Source organism: Bos mutus, chromosome 4 (assembly GCF_027580195.1).
Source record: "Bos mutus isolate GX-2022 chromosome 4, NWIPB_WYAK_1.1, whole genome shotgun sequence".
Taxonomy (NCBI): Eukaryota; Metazoa; Chordata; class Mammalia; order Artiodactyla; family Bovidae; genus Bos; species Bos mutus.
The window spans coordinates 104,870,650-104,890,285 of NC_091620.1; the positions used below are offsets into that span (position 1 = coordinate 104,870,650).

The following is a 19,636-nucleotide window of genomic DNA, read 5'->3' on the forward strand; positions in this document are numbered from 1 at the left end:
TTCATTTACTTATTTCATGGTACTCCTTTCACTCTGTCACATATGCTTTTTACCATCCCTAGCATTACCTTTGTAACACGCCATCCACACAAAAGATCATTATTATAATTCTCAGTTATATGCCCCAACTTATTGGTAGATGAGGCGCTTTGCAAGCATTCTCGCAGGATACCCTTTCCTGCAGTCTAATCTAGGAACATGCTCACAGGGAGAGTGATGTCTTTTATTTGCTTGTTTGTTTTAGTGGAGCTGGGGAAAACCAGATGGTTTAAAGGGCAAGCTCAAGGTGCATGTGCAAAGCACCGCCACTCTGAGGAAGGTGAAAGCTCAGAACAGGACACACCACTCACTCTTCTGAACCCCAGGGCTTGAGCTCATGTTGTCAGCCCTCGAGTTTCACCGTGGTTTGGGTTGGCCGCTTTCCCAACAGGCCATGTTGGCATCTGGTCCAACACGTAGGTGGCTTTGGGCTCTGTATCTGTTTCCTTGGGCTCCCATGATAAAGTTCCACAAACTCGGGGGGCTTCAAACAACAGAATTGTATTCTTTCTTGGTTCTGGAGGCTAGAAATCCCAAATTAAGGTGTTGGCAGGGCCATGGGCCCTCTTGAGACTCTGGTTAGCATCTCTTCTAGCCTCTTAGCTTCTGGTGGTGGCTGTTGCCCCTTGCTGTCCCCTGGCTTGCAGCTGCCTCTCGTCATTGCCTTTACGTCACGTGGCTCCTCCTGGTGTGTTTCTGTGTCTTCTTATAGGGACACCAGTCACGGTGGGTTAAGGGCCCACCATGCTCCAGTATGACCTCATCTTTACTAATTACATCTTCAGTTTCAAAATAAGTCATTTTCTGAGGTCAGGGTGATTAGGACTGGAGGAAGACACAACCCGTAACAGGGCCCCTTCAGTCAAAATTCAGCACCAGCTACTTTTAAGTGGTAGGGGAGAGGGTGGTGTGGGGATAGGGACAAGAATGGCCTGAATCACTTATGGGGAGGGCGGCTGTCAGGACAAGACAAAGCAGCTGGTGACCGGTCAACTTACACTTCATCCTCTCAGATCATGCTTCCCATTGTTGACAGGTCATGTGGAAGACAGGGAGCCTCCTTCAATATTTCAGGGCTTGTGACAGTTTAATTTTTCCAAAGTCTCTCATTTTCTAGAGGAATTCTAGGAGGGAGAAAGCTTAATGGACTGAGTCTGACTCCAGCTGTAAGTGGAAATACATTTTTATTCATATGTGGTTATATTTGCATCCAGAGTGTGGTAGGTTTGGTAGGCAGACGAACGGTTCCCCCAGATGTCTGCATCCTAACCTCTGGAGCCTATGAATATTACCTTATATGACAGAGATTCTTTTTGCAGATGCCATTGTGTTAAAGATATGGAGGTAGATTATCCTGGCTTATCCGGGTGGATCCCAAATGCCATCGTCAGTGTCCTTATGGCTTCCCTGGTGGCTCAGACAGTAAAGAATCTGTCTGCGATGTGGGAGACCTGGGTTTGATCCCTGGGTTGGGAAGATCCCCTGGAGGAGGTCATGGCAACCCACTCCACTATTCTTACCTGGAGACTCCCATGGATAGAGGAGCCTGGCGGGCTACAGTCCATGGGGTCGCAAAGAGTCAGAGGCTGCTGAGCGACTGAGCACAGCACAGCATCGTGTCCTTATGAGCAAGAGGCAGAGGGAGATCACGACAGAAGAGGAAATGTGAGGGAAGTGGAGTTCAGAGAGATGTTTGTGAGCTGGCTTTGAAGATGGAGGAGGGGCCATGGGCCCCCTGGAAAAGGCAAAGAAACAGATACTCCCTTCAACCTTCTGGAGGGAACCCAACCCTTCCACCTTGGTTTAGCCCCTTAGGACTCATTCTGGAATTCTGACCTCCATAATGGGGAGAGAATAAACTTGTTACTGTAAACACCCAGTATGTCTTTGCTTTGTTAAAGTGGACATAAAAAAAATTACATAGAGTATGAGTCCTTGTATTTAAATTTAAAAAAATGACTCTTTACATGAACACATTGTTTCGAAGAATATAACAGTAATATGTTAACAGTAGCTAACTCTGATACAAGAAATATGAGTGACTTTGTCATTACTATGATTTTCTGAATTTTCCGAGATTTCCAGAAAAATACCACATTTAAATTTGTTTAAAGTTCACTGTATTATAAACAGAGAGCTTCAGTGATGCCTTTTAAAATAGTATACAGTATATGATGTGATCTTGGTTCCATGAGGTTGTATTTTCTCTGTACATTTTAAAAACTCTTTACAGCAGCCAGGACCACCACTGTGCATGAGCTGTAGACTCGTCCTCTGCTATCCGTTTCACTATCATTTCTCCTGGTTTTGCTTTTGTCTCTATTCTTTAACTCCTTGCCTGGTCTTTCTCTGTTGCCTATTAAACACATTCGAGTCGTTCCAGTCTTTGTTAAACCTCTCTAGAATCTCGTAATCAATCACTCCCTTTTGAAATGTTTGTCTTTTACAGTATAATTCAGTGTATTTCACATACACTGTCCTTACAGACAAGAGGCACACACTTCAAAACACTCCTGTATTACTCATGTATTTATTACCTGTTATCTCTGGCGTCTTTCCAACATCTACACCAGGGCCCAATGTGCAAGACAGGGTGACTTCCTTTCTCTCTCACCACACTGACTAATTTTACCTCCTATTCCTTCCTCTAGCCCTATCCCATCTCTGGTTTCAAGTCCTCAGTCCGTCTTATCTGAGTATCCCAACAGTGTGGCCTTACCCCGTCCTTCGAACCTCAAGCAGGATCCATCGACATTGCAATCCTGGCCATGCCACCTCTCTTAAAGGCCTTCAGTTAAGGCGCACACCCTTCACCATGGCACCCAGCACCCTCCATGAATGGTCCCAACCTGCCTGTCCAGACTCTTCTTCCAGCAGTTCCACAGCTCCTTACCTTCCACGACCCATCACTTTCATAACTTGTTCTGTTTCCTCAGTAATTTCTGGGTGTCCTCTCCTCCTTATTTTCTCTGGCTGGAAAACCTTCTCCCTCCACTTCACTGGGCTAATTCACAGCTACTTTAGTGCATTCAGTCTAGGCATCATCTCCTCTAAGAGGTTTCCCCAGTCTTCAGTCTTCAGTGATCCCATAGTCCTTGGGTTGCTGCCTTGACAGGTTATATGGACGTTAAGTGTTTATGTGCCAGCTTTCCCGCTAGCCCTTAAGCTCTTTAAGGGCTGGAACCATTTCTCAAGTCATTTTGGTGTTCCTAGCACCTAACACAGTGCCTGGCAAGCAGCAGACACTTAATCAGTGTTAATTAATGAAAATGACTGGTAAAAACCACTTTTGTTCCTAGGTTATATCCATAATCTACAAAACATTTAAAGCCCTTTTCACTGATCACCATTGCCTTAATTATAAATTTTGGTAGCAGAGGTAACTGAATGAAATTCTTATAAAGAGAAAGACCTCTGGGGGTTACACATTCTATTTTTACATTAAAATTTAACCTGTTTCTTTCAGTAGGGCCTATTTGGGGGGGGGGTTCTTTGATCTCTGCCATCCTACTATGTAGGGTGCAAATAAAGTGGCCCCAGCACATGTGAGTTCTGCACTTATACACACAGCTGTTTGGTACTTCGACTGAGCTAGATTTGACCTAAAACTAGGTCTGCCAGAGACATTACTTTCCTATTTCCATCGACTAGTCAATGCTTCGGGATCTCTTAAACGACGTCCCCCCCACCCCCCACCCCAGAGGGGAGCCCCTCTGAAAGGGAACCGACAGGGAACACCTGGATAAACCTGGGACCTAATGTCAGTTCTCAACTTCCCCAGCTGTGTGTCCTGCCTGTGGGTCTGGAGGCCCTGGAGCAGCCCCTGAGAGCAGCGGAAGCCAACAGCTTCCCTCGCGAGGCCACCTGCTCGCAAAAGACGGTCGTGAACCCGGCCACCGCCTGCCGGCCCCCCGCTGCAGAGGTCGCCATGCTGGACAGCGCAGCCGGGGTCACGTGCGCGGGGCCAGTCCGCCGCCCCCAGACCCGGGCCCGCCCCGCAGCAGGGCAGAGGCCGTCCGGATCACGCGCGACCCGGCAGCCCCGGCCAGGCCCAGCCAATGGGCTGGCAGCGCCCGCATGACCCGCGCCGGCAGGAGGGCGTGGGGAAGCAGGCCGGGCGCGCACGCTGCCGGGCTGTATCGCCGCCCTCGCCGCCGTCGGGACGGGAAGTGAGCTGCCCAGGTCCGCAGCGCCGGCGAGCCAGTGAGAGCGTCCTGCAGCCCGCAGCTGCCCGCACCCAGGGCGAAGCATGGCGGCCGCCAAGGTAAGCGTCGGCCGGGGGCCGCGAGGGGCCCTGGCGTTCACGTGCTCGGTTGGTGCAACAGGGAAAGGAAACAGAAAGGGGCGCACGGCGGCTGTTCCACCTTGCAGCAGCGGGAGGAGGGAGGTCGCCGTCCCTCCCGGCCAGCACAAGCGGCGATTGCGGGGCCCAGGGCCCGACGTTGCCGCGGGAACTTTGCCGGCTGGACCCTCCCACTTGACCGGGCCTGGGAGTCGGTGCCTAGCGGGCGCGCGGCGGGCTGAGCCAAGGCCGGTGAAGAAGAGCAGAAGAGCGGGCGCGATGGCGTCCCGGGGTGGGAGAGGGCTCCGGGTCAGCAGGTCCCCTCGGCCACCCCAGTGCGCTCCTGCTCGTGACCCCGGTTGTTGTTGACCCGACCTGAAGCTTCCCGGGGGCACAGCCGGCGCCGAAGCATGATCCTATTAGGTTTCAAAGGCTCCGCCCTCCCGCGGCTGGGGAAGTCACCTTGACTTCCGTTTTGGAGACTGCTGGAGTTGGCCAGCGCGCTTGTGCATAAAAACTCCAGAATACCTCCGCTCCCCACGCCCCCTCTTCTCATCCTTCTCTCTGCTCTGAGCATCTGACAACACTTAACACACCGGCCTCTGAGCGTTTGAGAGGCTTCTTTATAGAAATGACAAAACAGATTGTCCTGGGAGCCTGTAACTCCTGTGAAGTTCTACTTAAAAGGAGTTCTGCATAATGGTACTCCTTCACTAACCCAGAGGAAAGGCAACTCGGACAGCTTGACCTTTCCTCTTTCACCGTTTCTTGAAACCTGGGCACCATTTCAGTCTCTGGACTCCATTTCAACTTTTTTGGCAGAATACCATATTTAGTCCCAATCACTTGACTCATTGGAATTTATTGCTTTTAATTTTAAGTTCACGAAGGCAGCCCTTTAATCAAGCCTGTACAACTTCCTAGCTCATTTTAAGTGTCGTGAACTTAAATATACCCAACATTTCAGACATTTGTCCTTAATCAAAACTCTGTGATAACCCTCAAGAGGAAAACATGGCCAACACATCATATTCCTATTTATTCGTGCAAACTAATCACATTTGCAATGGAAATTGTAAGCAGACAAATATATTTAAATGCTGTTCTATGACTTAAGTTTCTCCAGGCCTCCCCAAATCTGCAGGCTTTTTGGTGTTTCTAGATTATGTGGCCTAAGTGGCCCTTTTCTTTTCTGTAATTACTCCAGGTTCCATCCTAAGAAGAGCACTCTGAGTATACATGAGCAGACCCATGTACATATACAGCTGTTTTAGGTAGACTCTCTGAGAATCACTGGGATTCATTTTGGAGCCTACATTTAGCCCTTTCCAACCTAACAACTTCTGACCTTTTCTTTGCATTAAATTTACATGCAATCAGAGTACAAGGGAACAATTATGTTCCCTCCAGGTGACTTCTTTCAGGAGAGTAGGTCGGAGTAGATACCCATACTTTACTGTCATTTTTACTTCTGTAGATGAATTTTACTTAGTTTGGAGATAGAGTGAGGAACTTAAATGGAGGGGTAGGCATGTAGATGGAGTATAATACTGGTTAACTCGTATGAAATGAAATATATGACGTGGAAACAGGCTTAACTTTTGGGTTGTATTTTTATTAAACTGTCACATCATATCAATAAGGGCAGTTGAATTTTAGCCAAGTAGTGAGAGTCAGGGAAAATGAATCATTTCATTTTTACTCTTTGCAAACTTGTGTTTTTATTTATTTATTCATCTAAACTTGCCTCTTTTAAGGATTTCTTATGGCTGACATCATATATACATATATTTATAAACCAGCAAGACATGTCAAAATCAAGTCAGAGTAGATGAGAAAAACAGAGAGAAGGCAAAGATGAAACAAGGACTAAGGTTAATAGACAATAAGGATGTGGGTGCTTGCTAGAGGTGACTGAACCTTCTAGCAGCCAAAGCAAAGAGGAAGCGATCAGTGAGGTCAGTTACTTGGGAGAGAGGTCCCCTTTTTCTGCTCTCTGAGGGCAGTTTCTCCCCATTTCTTTTTATAAGCAGTGTGCAAACTGCATTCAAAACTGCCTCATAACCACACACACACGTTTGTGGATTCCAGAAGGCCATTTCTTATAGTGTCTCTCATTCTAGCACAAGGGCAGTGCAGTAAATGTAGTCTTTGTGTGTGTGTGTTAGTTGCTCAGTCGTTTCTGACCCTGCAACCCCATGGACTGTAGCCCGCCATGCTCCTCTGTCCATGGAATTCTCCAGGCAAGAATACTGGAGTGGGTTGCCATTCCCTTCTCCAGGGGATCTTCCCAACCCAGGCATTGAACCCGGGTCTCCTGCATTGCAGGCAGATTCTTTACCGTCTGAGCCACGAGGGAGGCCTAATTGTAGTCTTAAAAGATGAGCTGTGCTGGTCCACCTTAGTCCAGGAGTGCCCCTTATTTATTACCTTTGGACGCTTCTTGATTTTGTTCACTATTAGGCAGTGCTGTGCAGCCTGAGTTAAAGACCATGCTCTTTGCTTTTTCGTGGAGCACAGATATTCCATATTGAACACAAGTCTGTAGACTTAGTAATCTTATCTAGGGATAGGATTGACATCCCCTCTTAAAACTTGAGGAGCCTGTCTAGGGAGAGAATCTCATCTCAATGGAATATCTAAGAAATTGGGCCCAGAATCTGAAACTCAATACTTGCAGGTGAATTCCAGCACTCACTGTGGTGAATCATTTGAATATTTGAGCAAATTTGATATTTTCTGGATGAAATTTAGCCACATCTAGCAACTTGTTGATCTCTTGACCACTTACTTATTCTTAATTTTTTGGATTATTGGCCCAAGTAAGAATAGTGCCATCAGATCAGATCAGATCAGTCGCTCAGTCGTGTCCGACTCTTTGCAACCCCATGAATCGCAGCATGCCAGGCCTCCCTGTCCATCACCAACTCCGGAGTTCACTGAGACTCACGTCCATCGAGTCAGTGATGCCATCCAGCCATCTCATCCTCTGTCGTCCCCTTCTTCTCTTGCCCCCAATCCCTCCCAGCATCAGAGTAATAGTGCCATAACAAGAGCTAATAGGAGCATCAGAGAAGGAGCCTGTTTCCCTCCCGAGGGGTGGGGAGGGGGGGACTTCTCCAAGGTAGTAGTGGTTCAGAAGGAGTGGTTGGAGGAAGAGGGGAGATCACATCAGGCACAGGAAATAGCAACTGAAAGACAGAGAAGTGAGAGTACCTGCTGCATTTAGGGGATAACAGGTAATAAATTAAATAGGAGAGTAGCTGACAACATTGACTAGATGTGAGATTCAGTTTTTTTTAAAATTCATTAATTAATTTATTTTTGTCTGTACTGGGTCTTTGGTGCTGCACTTGGGCTTTCTCTAGTTGCCGTGAACAGGGGCTACTCTTCTTTGAGGTGCACGGGCTTCTCATTGCACTGGCTTCTCTTGTCGCAGGGCATGGGCGCTAGGGCATGTGGGTTTTAGCTGTGGTGCGAGGGCTTAGTTGCCATGAGATATGTAGGATTCCTGGACCAGGGATGGAATCTGTGTCTCCTGCATTGGCAGGCTGGATTCTTAACCACAAGAGAAGCCCAAGATTCAGTATTAAGTGAGGTAATAAAGAAAAACATTATTAAATGACTTAATAAGACTTAATGATAAGCATTAACAAGACTGTTATTAATAAGCATTAATGAGCTTCCCTGGTAGCTCAGCTGGTAGAGAATCTGCCTGCAATACAGGAGATCCCTGTTCAATTCCTGGGTTGGGAGGATCCCCTGGAGAAGAGATAGGCTGCCAACTTGGGCTTCCCTTGTGGCTCAGCTGGTAAAGAATCCGCCTACAGTGCAGGAGACCTGGGTTTAATCCTTGGGTTGGGAAGATCCCCTGGAGGAGGGCATGGCAACCCACTCCAGTATTCTTGCCTGGAGAATCCCCATGGACAGAGGAACCTGGTAGGCTACAGTCCGTGGGGTCGCAATGAGTCAGACTCGACTGAGCAACTAAGCACAAGACCTATTATATAAGCATTAATAAAATTGTTTAAGACCTTTAACATTCTTATGAGTTACAAAGTATCATTTCTGGTTTATAGATGAACACTCTGGACACCAAGGGGTGACGTAAGTGGCCTAAGACCTGAGAATTAAAAAGGAGCTGGGGTTCAAATCAGCCAGCCTGGCTCCAGAGTCTGTGCTCTTAACCTGTCCACCAGATTGTCTGCCTGGTAGCTTAGCATACTGGAGAGTGGCGTTTATGGGCAGGGGAGATGACTTGGGAGGGGAAATTAGATGCCTCTTTTTTCTTCAGACTTTTATTTTGGTCTTGTAACTGTAAACCAGACTTTTATTTTTGAGAACCACTTCCACAGTGCTTACTGTGTGCCAGGCACTTTCCAAGCACTTTACAAATAATAATTCCATTATTCTTCATAATACCAAGCAGCAGCTGTGGTCTGCTTTGTCCTCATTTTACAGGTGGGAAAACTGAGTTGCAGAGAGGTTACGTAGTTTCCTCATGGTTGTAGAGAGAATAAGCCTTGCAGCTTGGATTTAAAACCTGGCATTCTGTGCTCAGAGTCTCTGCCTCACCTTCCTAGGCCTTAAAAAGAGTTCTCTTTGCATGTGAGAATTCACATACTAACGATTATGGACATACGTACCTTCCCAATCCAGTGGTTTGTATCTATAAAATGCGTTGGCACTCAGTATATTCTTGGCGGGTTTCCCAGTTGGCGCTAGTGGTAAAGAACCCGCCTGCCAATGCAGGAGACAAAAAAGATGGGGGTTCGATCCCTGTGTTGGGAAGATCCCCTGGAGGAGGGCATGGCGACCCAGTCCAGTATTCTTGCCTGGAGAATCCCATGGACAGAGGAGCCTGACAGGCTGCAGTCCAGTTGCAAAGAGTTGGACACAACTGAAGTGAGTTAGCATGCATGCACACACATGTGCTGATTTTTAAGTGGCTTTTGGACAAGAGTGCATAGGTCAGAAATTGTCACATGCCTTTTTAAAAAACCAGCTTTGTTGAGGCATCGGTCATATGCCATTCAAGTCACCCATTCAAAATGTAGGGTTAGTGGTGTTTTGCATGTTCATGGAATTGCACAGCTGTCACCTCTTCATATACCAGGTAGAAATTTTAACCCATTGTTCACTAATTAGGACTTGGGCTATATATATGACCTCCGTGTTTTTCATGCTTCTCATTGATAGTAATACCTTCTTCCGAGATTGGTTATTGAGGATAAAATGTGATTGAGTTTATTAAGGATATTCTTCAGGTTGAAGCTTTTCTTTCCCTCATGGTAAAAACTGCTAGGTGGTATGATACTGTTACGATAAAACAGACCAGTTTTTGTACTGGGCAGGAAGGAAAGAATGTGTGAGTTGTTTTTATGCTGCCATGATGGTAAGTTTCTGTGCTTCCATCGATGTTTGATGTTTGGATTTAGGGATTTTTAAATTGATGGCGCTGGATTGGCCTTCAGTTTATGTAACACAGTGTTCCTTACTCCTCCCTTCATTAATCCTGTTCCCTTTTACCAGATGAAGAAATGGAGTCCTAGGACGGGCTGTAATTGATTCTCTAATTGAAACTCCTTTGCACTGTTGTAGACCTGGGTCTCACCTAGAAGTTCTGATTCAGTTGGACTTAGGTGTGGCCTGAACCCCAAGGTTTTTTGAATGCTCTCCAAGTGAATCAAATATGCTTCTGAGGTTGCCAGCCACAGCTCTAGGCTGTTTTTCCTGCTTTTTGCTTCAGTTGATCCTCTGGTGGTTCCTTGGAATAAGGAAGGAATGCAGTGAGAGCAATGTAAATCCCTAATCCCTAGAGTGTCATTTCAGAGGAAGGATATGCAGGGATCCCTACAAGTCCTTTCTTGACAAGCTCTTTCCAGTCCCGCCCCATTTTGCCTTCGTGCTTAGGCATCAAGTGTATATAGTTTGTAATTATCCTAGAATATAGGTTTTATCACCAAATTGATGCCAAGCTCCTTTTGTCCCCGGTGAGGTCTCGGTGGCTTTCTTTATCAGTGTAGGTGCTTGTGGGGGAAATGTTGCAAAGAGGACTGTAACGCTGGTCTTGCAGCCTTTTTCCTGGCTGCCCTCGTTGGGTGCCCACGTATTGTTCGTGTTGGGTCACGGGGCTGTACGAGTGTTGTTTAGCATATAGAGAGCTGGGGGTGAGGAGAGGGGTGGGAAGTGCTGAAAGCCGGTGTGCAGGGTAAGAAGATCCAGCCGGTCTTCTTGGATATCAAGTTCTTTTCTAAGATTGCTGGAGGAAGTCTTGACTCCTCCCGCCTCTTTGACCTTTTGTCCTGTGAGCAGCCTCTGCTTTTGTTGAGTTACAGGGAAGCATTCCTTCCTGTATTCCCCACTGTCTGTGAGGTTTAGGTCTGCTGGGCATGGTCCGTTCCTACTCCCCCTGCTTGGCATTTGCCGCCTCATGAACACCTGTGCTTCCCGCCATGTTTTCTCGGATGCCTTTGGGTGGGTCTTGGAACAGAGGCATGTGTGAGCCTGCTGGTGTTCTTGCTTCTTGGGAGTAAGGAGGACATGCCCTTGTCACAGTGATGTAATTCCCTTGGCACAGTACTTGATAGCAACTGAGCAAACCTTGTTTTCCATGCCCATTTTACCAGACCCTCTTGTTGGGTCAAGTCGACCCCATCAATGGCGGCTCTGGTCTCCTAGCTTAGAATTATCCCCAGTGACTAGCTTGTAGAGTGGTGGTCTGGTTTGTTGGTTGGAAACATTTAAAAGATAGAGTACTCGTGCTTACCATTTCCTTTGGGAATTTGCCGTGTAGTTGCATGAGTGAAAATAGGCCTGGATGGTTCCTTTTGACTTTAGGTGCTGACAACATAGCAAAGTTGGCAGTGTTGAAATTCTTAGCAATTTAACCTAAATAAACCACTCTATTTAATGACTGTTATTAGGCTAGTAGCTTTGTCTTGATTTCCACATGTAGTCAGAGTTTCCACATGTTTTCCCTGAAAACTGTTGACTTGATATGAAAGTCAGATATTTCAAGATCCACTTACTGTTTTATGGTAAAATATCTTTTGCATAAGACGGTACAATTTGTAAGAAAATTGTCTAAGTAAGTGTAGGGGAAGAGAAAGTTTCTCTCACTTCTCTTAGGGTTCCTGGCTGGAGCTGAAAATTAAAATGACGAGGGCAGATGAACAAAAAAAAAGCATACACATTTTGTTGAATTTTTGTGTGTACCTGAGAACCCGCACAAGAAGTGAAAGTGACCAGAGCAGAAAGCTTTAAAATCCTTTGGACAGTGAAAAATAAATTTGTAAAGAGGTGGCAAGACAAAGGGGTTTGCACTAGGGGTAGTAAATGGGGAAGAAGTAACTGGGAAGGTAAGGGTGAGTTTAACAATGTCTGTGTGTGTGAGTTTCTGAGCCCTAACTTGCCCATCTTTGATGAGAAGGTTGTCTTCCCTCCTCCTGGTACAGGGGTGGTATTCTCTGCAGGAGAATTTATGACCTGTTTCAGGAAAGAAGGTGGGGTTGGGCAGAAGGTCAGATGACCTTCCCCTTTCTGCTGTTTTCTTAAACTCCTTCAGCTCGAGATACTGAATGTACCAGATTTTGAGGACGCATGTCCTGAACCTTGTCATAAGTCTGATTTGAACGGGGCTTTTAGACCTAAGTGTACCTTTGGTAGTTTTTCTGAGTTTGACATGATTTGTATCCGTCTGACCCTGGGCACGGTTGTAGTCTGAGATGCAGAGAACCCCCAACTGCTCAGTCAGCACCACTGTCTCAGTTGGGAAAAGCTTCAAGAACTTTTTAAAATCAGTAGTTGAGTGAGAGAGCTTTGGACTGGAAGGCAGGAAAACCGAGGTTACCAGTCCAGTGCTTCCACGGATGGTGAGAACATAAAGTCTGACTTCTCTGGTGCTCAGTGTCCCTCTGTGGGAAACAAGGCCTGTGAGGAGCAAATGAAATACAATGTGGGAAAGCATTTGAGGACTATGAACCGCTGTAGAACTGTCAAGTGATATCTATTGGAGACTGTGGGACATTTCCACCGAACCGAAAACTGGGGATGTATTGATAGATATTACTTGGGTCTTCCCAGGTGGCTCAGTGGTAATGAATCCACCTGCCAATGCAAAAGACCCAGGTTCAGTCCTTGGGTTGGGAAGATACCCTGGAGAAGGAAATGGCAACCCATTATAGTATTCTTGCCTGGGAAATCCTATGGACAGAAGAGCCTGGTGGATTACAGTCCATGGGGTCGGAAAGAGTCAGACACGACTGAGTGACTGAGCACACGCACATATATCATTTGACCTACTTGAACAGAAGATGGTGTGCTTTCTTAAGCTCGTGATCTACTAAGTAGTCATCTAGTAATGGCTAGGCAGTCTGTCTAGTAATGTCTAGTCTGTCTAGACTGCTAGGCAGTCTGTCTAGTAATGGCTAGGCAGGCTGTCTGCCTAAAGAGACCAAATTCTCTTTAGTGGTCTTCCTGGAGTCTGGCGATTGGAAGTTTATGGTCCAAGGATGAAAAGCATTGGTTTTACGCAGGAGCTTGTTAGAATTGCAGCATCTGTACACTCATCCCAGGACAAAGACTCTGTGGCTTCAGGATCTGCATTTTAAATAGCTCCCAGGGGTACTGTATGTGCATTAAAGTTCCCAGAATATTGGTCTGGACCTCTTGTCACTGTGTTATTAAATGTAGCTGCCTTTCTAAACTAAGGGTACGGTGTCTTTCGATTTGGTTGTAAATCAATTCAATTTTTGCAGAATTAAATCCATGGTGATAAAATCCAATATAAAATTTTGGATTCTTTGGGCAAATTTGGATTCCACCAGTGCCAGTGTATAATTTTAGAACACGTCTCTGAATTACTATTTAAAGGTTATCAGTCAATCAGTCAGTGAAAGCCGCTCAGTGGTGTCCGACTCTTCTCGACCCCATAGACTGTAGCTCGCCAGGCTCCTCTGTCCATGGGATTTCCCAGGCAAGAGTACTGGAGTGGGTTGCCGTTTCCTCCTCCAGAAGATCTTCCCAACCCAGGGATTGAAACCAGGTCTTCTACATTGGATTCTTGACCATCCGAGCCACCAGGGAAGCCTATTTAAGGGTTATGACCGTCTCCATTTCTTTGCTGCCTACTTGTACTTAAAGTCCTTGAAAATAAACTTATGCCTGTTCTATTTTTTGGCATTCTCTTCTAAGAGTCACCAGTGATCTCTGTTCTGAAACTGTTGGCATGCTGTCCTTTATCTCTGACCTCACAGGATCGTGACCTGCTCCTTCCCTCCTGGGATGCCTTCTGTCAGCTTTCATGACGTGCCCTCTCTTGGCTGGCCCTTTAGCTTACGCTGGTCCCTTCTCCATGGCCAGCTTCTTTTTGTCCTTCTGCTCCCCTTGACTCCCCCACTCTGAAATGTTGGTGTCCCCCTGGCCTCCACCTGAGATCCTCTGCCTTCTGACCGCTGGGGCTCCACGGCAGCTCTCTCAAGCACCAGCCTTGCGTTTTTGGCTTTTTGTTGGAAATCTCAACTTGTCTGTCTCAGAGATATTCCAGACTCTGTTTATTCGAGTTGAATTCATTTTCTTGATCACGCCTCACCTTTAGCTGCAGTTTAACTTTTCCTGCTAGTTAAAGTTTCTGCTTAGTTCACTCAGTACCTTTGTGGGCAGCCAGGAGAGACACCACTGGTGGGAACCTGGACACGGGCAAAGAGATGGCTCACTTAGACCTTTCTGGGTCCCTGGGGCAGGTGTGTCTCGTCTCCTGCGTGTTTTGGCTTCAGGTCCTCGTTCCTTTTGAGCTCCAGCACGGCTGTAGCTTTAAGCTGGTTTTGCCTTTGGTCTCTTCCCTTCACTTTCCTCTCCACTCTGGAGTGCCTGAAATTGTCACGGACGCTTCTAAAACTGCCTCTTGTATCCGTATTCAGAGCAGTCCTGTGTTCCTGGGTCCAGCCCTTGACAGTCTTTAAAAAATGCATTCAAGTGTGTTATTGATTCCAGCTATACGCCGCTTCCTATACTGATTGCTGGGCTTCCCTAAACGAGTAAGCTGTTGGACTTGTTTTCAGGACCTCACAGTCTACAGAGATTAAAATGACCAGATAATGTGAAGACCCAAGCTTCATTATTTGATCTTTATCATCATCTACAAGACAGCAGGGAAGGTGTCGTTAGCTCATTTGAGGGAGAGAGGTAAGGTTCAGAAGGGTCGTGCAGATAGCAGTGGCAGCAGCAGCTGACAAAAGCCCAACACTGTTCCAGGCGCTTCGCGTGTGAAGTCACGTAGTCTCCAGAGCAGTCCCGTGGCATGTGACTGCCTGTCTTGTCTCCACTACCCAGATGGGGCAACTCGTCTGTGCAGAACAGTTAACTCTCGAAGCACAGAGAGATTCAGTGACTTGCCCCAGGTCACACAGCTTTCAAGCGGCAGAGCTGTGACTTGCACACAGGCAGCCTGGCCTGTCAAGGCACATATCGAATGTACTGCACGGCCGTCTTGAGTTTACCTGGCTGCACAGTGTGGCTGCCTGATGTCCTGAGAATAAAAATGCAATCTCATTAGCCAGATTCCGCCTCCTCGGTCTTGGCCGTTGTCTCACTTTTCCAGTGTTACCTCATGCCCGTTCCCTTCTCATACCCTTCACAGCGGTTTGTATTATAAATGGGACGTGTCCAACCCCTGTTCAGATTCCCTGCCATAAAGCTGTGGCAACAGTGTAGCAGGAAAAAAAAGGGGGGGGGGTGGCTGTTTGTTTGTTTAATTTAGAGCTCAGTCAGAAGCAGGAATGTTTCCTGTCGTTCCTCTCCATTGGTGGGCAGATTTTTATTTTATTTTTTTAGTTCTTTCCTTCAGTTTTAGGGAAAACCGTCTTAATGGTGTTTTCTCTTTCCTTGGAGTATCTGTAAGGATGTTAAAACCCATGCCCCAGTTTTCACAGTTGGTTTGTCCCAATAAAGATTCAGACAGTCTGCACATGGCATTTGGTCGATATGTCTTTTAACTCTTGTGAATCTATAGGTTTGGCTCCCCATCTTTTGGTGTGCCTGCCTGCAGTTTATTTGATGAGTGAATTGGGTCATCCTTCCTGTAGTTTCGCACAATTTGGACTTTGCTGACTGCACCACCCCCCCGCCCCCACCCATGTTCCTCTGTCCCCAGTGTTTCCTGACAATTGATAGTTAGATGTGGACGCTTGATTGAGTTTAAGGTTTTATTTATTTTTATTTTTTGGCTGGAATACTTCCTAGGTGGTTGCTGGCTGTCTCTCTCAGGTTACTGGATCCTTGGTATTGGATACACGCACCAGGAGGCACATAATTCCTGGTTATTTCCTCTGTTGTTATGTTTGGTGAGTGGGTTTGGATACTGCCTTCCTGATCCACCAGCATTTTGCATAATGGTTTATTTTAGTTGGCTAGGTTTTAATATTCACAATTGTTCTTTTCTGTGCATTGCGTTTATTCATCTTCTAAACACACACACACGTGCCTGTGTGTTTGTATACACATATATATATGTATACATCATGTGTATTACAATGAGTGTGTCTCACAGTTAAAATAAATGGTGGTTATTAAAAGCAACTGGATAGTAATCAAAGGGGTATGGAGTTTGTGTTTGGGATGATGAAACGGATAGTGCTGTTGATTGTATATTGTGAATGTACTCAATGCCACTGAATTGTACACTTAAAATGTTAATTTTTATGGATGTTTTACGACTACAAAAGCAAATCAGTTGAAAATGGATTGTAGCATACTGAATTTTTTTTTAAAAAGTCCATCATTCCATGATGATTATTCTTCCTCAAGAAGAGTCAAAGGGAGATGCAGATGGGGAGGTGAAGTTCTTTTTTTCTGAACAATGCCAACTGATAAAGTAGAAGTTATGATAGAACTAGAAAAAAAATTTATTTGGCAACCTGCAGGTAATAATTGATTCAGGCAGATGTCCTCAGTGGATGCTAAACTCTTCAGTAAAAGATTATTGGGATTCTCTGTGTCTCAGAGTGAAAGAGTTAGTCACTCAGTTGTGTCTGACCCCATGAACTGTATAGCCTGACAGGCTCCTCGGTCCATGGGATTCTCCAGGCAAGAATACTGGAGCGGTAGTCATTCCCCTTTCCAGGCGATCTTTGCAACCCAGGGATGGAACCTGGGTCTCCTGCATTATAGGCAGATTCTTTACCGTCTGAACCACCAGGGAAGAGTATTTCCTTATAAATTACTTACCAACTATAAAGGGGAAAAGATACCATTATAGCAGAGGACTTGTCTTCCATCTGTGATCCAATTTAACATTACCGGGAAGAGGGAAACGCTAGCATGGAGCACCACTGGTGTGATGTGATGGAAAATACACAACGTGACCTTTAGAGGTTTCCTGCCAAAGGGTTGCGTGTGAATCTAATCATGAGGAAACAATTATACATATCCAGAAAGTAGGACATTTCGTAAGACCTCTGGTCTGACTTTAAAAATGCCAGTCTTATGAATGAGAAGGCTCAAATAAAGGAGGCTCCCAAACAGACATGACAACCAAATGCAGTGTTTGAAACTGGATCCAAAACAAATAAAAGAATGGTCCTGTTGGAGCCATTTGAATAAGGAGTTTATATTCAGTGATACTGTATTAGTTGGCTGGGGCTGCCAAAACAAAGTACCTCAGACGGAGTGGCCTAAACAGCAGAAGTTTATTTTCCCACTAACCTAAAGGCTAGGAGTCCAAGATCAAGGTGTAGCAGGGTTGGTTTCTTCTGAGGCTTTCCTCCTTGGCTCATGGATGGCCTTTGTCTCGTGTTTTGACGTGGTCTTTCCTCTGTGTCTGTGCCCTAATTTATGCTTCTTGTAAGGACACCAGTCTTAATGGCTTAAAGCCTACTTTAATGACCTCAGTTTACCTTAATTACTATGAGTATCCTGTCTCCAAATACAGGTATATTCTGACGTCCTGGGGTTAAGGCTTCAACATATGAATTTGGCGGGGGGAACACAGTTCAGCGCATAACAGATATTGAATTGTTTTTAAATTCCCTTGGGGAAGAGAGTGATAACGATGTTCTGAAGGAAAATGGTCCTGGTTTTGTTTCTTATTCTTTATGTTTTCCACTAGATTTTAAGCTGAGAACTGAGCCCTCACAGTACATGTTCCATAACATTCAGACACGGTTTGTTGAATTGTTCATCTATTTGTGGGTGCCACCCATGGCAGAATGAAAGGGGGCAGGAGACTCTTCTGTTGCATGTGTGTGGTTTGTCAGAAACTTTTCTCTTTCCCTAATAAACCATTTTTCTCAAGCCTCTCCATCCTTCACTGAGCAAACAAACAAAAAGCACTATCTTGGAATACTTGAGGAGCTGTGTGTGAGTCACCTCCAAGAGCATGCATAATGGGGAATCATAGCTGCAGAGTAAACCCTGGCAGGGATCTGGCCATTCAAAGTGGATGAATCTCCATGACTACAAAGAAGCTGCTTCGGAAGGAGGCTCCCGGGGAAATGTGCTTCCTTGTGACTGAAAAGGTCTGACTGGATTAAAGGGAGACAGTTCCAGCAGGTCTGAACGGTATGTCCATTGCTGCTGTTTCAGACCAGCTGCTCCCAATAGCATACTGGGTCCTGCAAGAGGTTTGGCCAGAAAGGCTGGTGACCTGTCAGCTCTCTTATCTGACTCTGCTGGGCCCCCTGGCAAGGACTTCCATTCCTTGTGAATCGTCACACTCTTATTTTTTTTTGGTTGGCTGTGGGTCTCTGTTATTGCGTGCGAGCTCTCTCTAGTTGCAGCGTGTGGGCCTCTCGCTGCAGGGATTTCTCTGGTTGTGGAGCGCGGACTCTAGGGCACGTGGGCATCAGTGGTTGTGGCTCACCTGCTTACTTGTTCCATGGCTTGTGGGCTCTTCCTGGACCAGGGATCAAACCCACGTCTCCTGCATTGGCAGGCAGAATCCCAACCACTGGACCACCAAGGAGATCCCACGCACTTATGTTACCGCAGGGTGATTTGCCTCTGCATTTCAAGATTCCACTTTCTTTGCATTGTGAATCTCAGCTCCAGAAGTAAAAGGTAGCTCAGCCCCTGGTTTCCTTATGACGGTTCTTGGGGATTTCTGTTGGTCTGTGTCTGGTGTCCACCTGCAGTTTAAGAAGAGCTGGTGGTTTCCTTATGACGGTTCTTGGGGATTTCTGTTGGTCTGTGTCTGGTGTCCACCTGCGGTTTAAGAAGAGCTGGTCTTGACCTTTGACCACTCTTCCATTGGGCTGTTTGCCTTCTCATATTGACTTTGTCCAAGAGCGCTTTTAAATTAAGAACTTTGGCCTTTTGTCCTATTACACATATATATTTATTTATATTTATTTATTTATATATATTTATATTTATATTTATTTCTGCAATCGTTTGACGTTTAACTGGCTCATACACACTTTCAACTTTTTCAACCTTGTATGTTACATGTTTGGGCTTCCCTGGTGGCTCTGATGGTAAAGAATCTGCCTGCAATGCGAGAGACCCAGGTTCAATCCCTGGGTCGGGAAGATCTCCTGGAGAAGGGAATGGCTACCCACTCCAGAATTCTTACCTGGAGAATTCCACGGACAGAGGAGCCATTAATCTTTTCCTGTATGGCTCCTGCATTCTGGGTCATCTGTTGTGTTTAAACACAGCTTTCCCTCCTAGTATTATGCAAGAAACCACTCATGTTTGATATCAGATGAAAGGTAGGGAGCCAGTGTACTTTTTGTTGCTGTTCCATCCCACAAGGTCATGAACTCCCATTAGTGCCACATCATCAGCCAGTGCAACCTGCTGCCAGGTCAGGCCAGACTCTCTGCTGGCTCAGACTCTGATTCGTTCCAAAAGCCAAGAGAGCCTTGCATTAGGGCTCAGCTGTCCACCGATGCCTCGGTCAGTGGGGCCGCTGTGAATACAGAAAGGTTGCAAGGAGCCGAGAAGCAGGGAACTGCTAGATTCTGTCCCGGGTTATGCTGCTTTCATTCAATCCTGATTCTCTCTCATTCTCTCTCTGTAACAGATGAGAAAAACAGTATGTCACATTGCTGGTTAGCAAGAGAATCAAATTTAACATTAATTTGCAAAGTCCATAAAATAGGGGCAAATAGCATTCTATGTGGGAAATCTGGTTACAAAACCTTCCAGGAGGAACTGGCATTTGACTTAAAACTTAAAAAAACAAATACCCTTTTTTTAAACGTCTCATAATGGAAAGTTTCCATAGGAAATTAGAACAGCGTAACAAACTCTTATGTCCCTTTCCAGCCACTTTCAGAAGTTATCAATTTATGGACGATGTTGTTAATTTACACT

The 19,636-nt window shown here is 45.9% G+C and overlaps 1 protein-coding gene across 2 annotated transcripts in view; it reads left to right on the plus strand.

The window, feature by feature from the left end:
- The first annotated feature begins 4,069 nt into the window (after window positions 1-4,069).
- SLC25A13 (solute carrier family 25 member 13) overlaps window positions 4,070-19,636 on the plus strand; it is a 231,539-nt gene continuing 215,972 nt past the window's right edge. For both annotated transcript variants that reach the window (XM_070369817.1, XM_070369818.1), the window contains exon 1: window positions 4,070-4,303. In XM_070369817.1, coding sequence (XP_070225918.1) covers window positions 4,289-4,303 — 15 coding nt within the window. In that variant the 5' untranslated portion in view covers window positions 4,070-4,288. The remainder of the gene's footprint in view (window positions 4,304-19,636) is intronic.